The sequence below is a fragment of the Alligator mississippiensis genome, chromosome 7, assembly GCF_030867095.1.
Source record: "Alligator mississippiensis isolate rAllMis1 chromosome 7, rAllMis1, whole genome shotgun sequence".
In the NCBI taxonomy this organism is placed as follows: Eukaryota; Metazoa; Chordata; order Crocodylia; family Alligatoridae; genus Alligator; species Alligator mississippiensis.
Genome location: NC_081830.1, coordinates 13367673 through 13372066, shown reverse-complemented (window position 1 = coordinate 13372066; position 4394 = coordinate 13367673). Strand labels below are relative to the sequence as shown.

The 4394-nt window shown below is 42.0% G+C and overlaps 1 protein-coding gene across 1 annotated transcript; it reads right to left on the bottom strand.

Annotated features, from left to right (window-relative positions):
- Positions 1 to 635: 635 nt before the first annotated feature.
- On the bottom strand, positions 636 to 1358 carry LOC132251756 (olfactory receptor 4D5-like). The gene has a single exon (XM_059731689.1). The coding sequence runs from the start codon at positions 1356 to 1358 to the stop codon at positions 636 to 638; it is 723 nt and encodes a 240-aa protein (XP_059587672.1).
- Positions 1359 to 4394: the final 3036 nt, after the last annotated feature.

Below are 4394 nucleotides of genomic sequence, written 5' to 3'. Positions count from 1 at the left end.
GGTTCTCCACTTCCATTGGGTATCCTTAATGTATATTAACAAAGGAAACACTAATGATGAAAACAGTAGACTGAAGTTTTCAGTCAAAGAGGTGATACTTCCCCTCTGTCAGGCGTTGGTCAGACCGCAGTTGGAGTACTGCGTGCAATTCTGGGTGCCGCACTTCAAGAGGGATGCGGATAACCTGGAGAGGGTCCAGAGAAGGGCCACTCGTATGGTTAAGGGCTTGCAGACCAAGCCCTACGAGGAGAGACTGGGGCACCTGGACCTTTTTAGCCTCCGCAAGAGAAGGTTGAGAGGCGACCTTGTGGCTTCCTATAAGTTCATCACGGGGGCACAGAAGGGAATTGGTGAGTCTTTATTCACCAAGGCGCCCCCGGGGGTTACAAGAAATAATGGCCACAAGCTAGCACAGAGCAGATTTAGACTAGACATTAGGAAGAACTTCTTCACAGTTCGAGTGGCCAAGGTCTGGAATGGGCTCCCAAGGGAGGTGGTGCTCTCCTCTACCCTGGGGGTCTTCAAGAGGAGGTTAGATAAGCATCTAGCTGGGGTCATCTAAACCCAGCACTCTTTCCTGCATATGCAGGGGGTCAGACTCGATGATCTATTGAGGTCCCTTCCAACCCTAGCATCTATGAATCTATATCAGAAACTATCTTGTCTCCTAATAACTTCTTGAGGGGTCGGTCATAGATGAAGATTCCTGGCATAAATATTAAGCTCATGACTCTGATCTGGGCAGCACAGGTAGACAGAGCTTTGTGCTGTCCATCTGTGACGTGTTTCCTGATTTTGACTAAGATGATACTATAAGATATGAGCAAGATCAAAAAGATGCATGAAAGGAGCAGTCCACTGTTGGAGACCATCAGCAGCTCAGCTAGGTCGGTATTAGCACAGACCAGTTTGATGACCTGTGGGACATCACAGTAGAAATTGTCCAGGATATTGGGTCCACAGAATGGAAGCTGGATGATCAGTGCAGTCTGAACAAACGAGTGAGTAAATCCTCCCATCCATGACCCTATCACCAGTCCTGTGCACACATCCTGATTCATGATTGTCAAGTAATGCAGTGGTTTATGAATGGCCACAAACCGATCAACTGCCATCACCACCAGGAGGAAGATGCCAGCACCTTCACTAAAATGAAATAAAAATATCTGAATGATGCACCAGTTGCAGGATATGGTTCTGGTGTGAGAAGCAAGGTCCCACAACAACTTGGCTGCCATGATTGAAGAGTCACTGATGTTTGCAAAGGCCAAGTTGGCCAGAAAGAAGTACAGTGGAACGTGGAGATGGCTGTTGGTGATCACCACAATGATGATGGTCAGGTTGCTGAGCCAGGTCATGAGGTAGACTAGGAAAAAGACCAGGAAAAAAAGATATTTCAGCTCTGGACTCTGGGTGAGACCCAGGAGGACAAATTCTGTCACTGTGGTCGTGAGGTTCTCCACTTCTATTGAGTATCCTTAGTGTTTCCTTTGTTAATGTACATTAAGGATGAAAACAGTAGACAGGAGTTGTAAAGGACAGTTTCCATGGGATTGAATAAGTTTTGGTCCATTCACATAAGGATCTAATGGCCATGAATGGTCACAATGACCAGCTGGAAATTTGTAATAGTATGGCTAGAAATAAGGTGTTCTTTCTCCAGAAATAATAGTTTCTAGTCTTTCTGTTAACACTGAAAGTTAGATCCTATTTCACTATGCAGCAGTAACCCAGCTTCATAAGTGCCTTTTTGGTACTAGCGCAGAATTTGTAATTCTATTTCAGCCTCTGGCAAAATAGAATTGCCTATGCATGTTCATGCATGAAACAATGAGGGGCTAGAAGCTGGATTTCCTACTTCTTGAGTGAGTACCCTAGGCACCAGGCTATTGGGCAAAACATCATGGGGGCTGTCCTCCTTAACGTTTCCTTCTAACACATGCTAGTGATCGGTTCCTTCCCACATTCAATTTTGGGCAGGTAAAAGAACAAGTGAATGTGCCTGCATAGCTGCCTGGTCAGAGTTCAGACTGCTGAGCATGCTCAGTCCCCACATGGAGATTTCTGTATCTACATTGCACCGCAAATAGAATTGCAAGCTCTGTGGCACTTACTTAGCTAGGCCGGTGCCATTTAGGTGTGTAAACTGAATAATCTAGCCTTGAAAGTCCCTTTTTATGTTAACACTATATGTGACATTTGCCCCCACGTACTCTTTCTCTCTCAGCCACACCAAGGAGTAAAAGGAAACTGTGTTGAGATGGAATTAAGTTTGAAAATGCCTAAATAAGTTAAGTGTGGGAATAGAAGATCATGCAGTATTCTATCTAGTGAATTTAGTAAATAAATCCAGTGTCTATATTTAGTCCATGATTTTTTTTGTAGCCGGCTGAATCATGGACTAAATATAGACATGGGATTTATGACACATTATAACCTGCCCGACATCCGACTCCCCAGGTAAACCCTCCACTTTTTACCAGCTATTCTCTTTCCCGACCCCTTCCCTTGTTAGGCCCCAGCTCAAGTCTGGGTTCGTGCCCAGTATGCAAAGGCCAATAAAGATACCAGGGATGAAAGTATAAAAAAGATTTATTGCTAGCAATAAAAGGTGCAAGCGGAATAATTTCACAAGACAAGCACACACATATTCAATATTGAGCCCCTTATATACAAGAGGTTGAATCTTCATAAGCATCTTTGTTTGCTAATTGGTTATAAAGGAGTGACGCAAGGAGTTCTTTACTGAGCATGTCTCTATACCTGTGTTTTAGCTATGTATCTCATTAACATACATATATGTTTCATTAGCCTATATCTTCCCCGCCTAGGGGTGTGATTTTCAGTATTATAATGAGCTCTTTGTTCCAGTAACTCTGATTCTGTTTTTTTGTTTTCAAGCTTCTTCTATCTAAGACTGTCTGCTCCTTACCATTGCAGATGGGCATTCAACACATAACATTCACTTTTGCTTAGGCTTTGCATAGTAGTTTCTAGGTCAAACCTTACATTTCCCTCATCTGGAGCATTCATAATTATTATTAATTATGATTGCTCCATTCAATTTGACTTAACACAAATCTAGTATTCTCAGCTTTCTTTGTTTGCAAAATCATTTGATTTACCTTAGGCCTGAAGATAGATGCGATACAAACCGGTATACAGTGGATACAGAAACAAACCATAATCCCTATAAAACAAAACAGAATAACCATACAAAACAACTGTTTCAACCATCCAAAATTGGGAAACCAGGAAGTTAACCAGGAAAAGTCTAAGCCAGATGTTTCTTTCAATGTCTGTGTCAATCGTTGTAAGGCACCAATTTTGTCTTCATTTAGCACAGAATTATCAGTGAGGTTGAAGCTGCACATTCCTTTTAAGGTTTCACACCCCAGATTGTGTCGCAACAAGAGATAATCAATAGCGGCTCTATTCTCTAAGACAGCGTCTCTTAGTTGTTTTTGTTCAGCATTCAAGGCTGAGAGCGCTCGAGATGTAGCATTTAGTCCTTTTGCTAAAACACAGGCCACTGCATTAAGATTTCTGCTATTACTTACAGCAAGACCCGGAACCCCCACCATAGATGCAGCTAATGCTATGTATTCTGCCTTAGATAATAATCCAGGGGAATCATTCTCATCACAATCAGCAGTGAGAGTAGTGTATGCTTGTTTAAACCTCCCACCAAGAGGGGTTTGTTCAGTGTACACCGGTGCATTAGGTCAGACTTCCTTGGAAGAGCTGCAGTTACCCGGGCAATGGTGCATAGTCCCCCAGTAGCATTTGCTGGAAGGTATGAATATATCATTCTCCCGCAGGCCAGAAACCATCCTCAAGGAAGGATGGTATGTGTGTATACATAGGATATTTGACTGGTCTTATTACAGAAGACTTTTCTACCTTGGTTCAATTCAAAGCAATTATTGGTACAATTCACTATTAAGAAACATTCAGAAGCATTAGCTGTTGCCTGAACCCGTACAGAAAACATGTCTCTGCTTTTCTCTTTTACAATAGTCCCCCACTTATATATATCCTGATATGTATTTTCCTTCTCTACATCTTTCAGCATAGTATAATTCTGTAAAATTTTCAAAGGGGTAGGTACTGCAATTAAGCATGAGGTAAAAACCAGATGAGCATTGATCCCTCCTGCCAAGCAGAAGTCTGTTCTATTTAATATTTCCCGGGCCAGATAAATCCAGACATTTTCCTGAGGGTCAAATTCTTGTGGTAAAAGATTTTCCCCTCCTATAAGTAGGAGTGGACAGATCAGGGTGCCCCACACTAAAACCTTGAACAATTTCATAATAAGGCTTGTAAAACTTGATCAAAGATTGACAAATTATTCAAAGTTCCTTTTTTTTTAATAGGAATTTTAAGTCCCTTAT

Bases quoted from the DNA above. Each gene is read 5' to 3' on its own strand.
- LOC132251756 (XM_059731689.1), bottom strand. From the start codon at position 1,358: ATGACCTGGCTCAGCAACCTGACCATCATCATTGTGGTGATCACCAAC.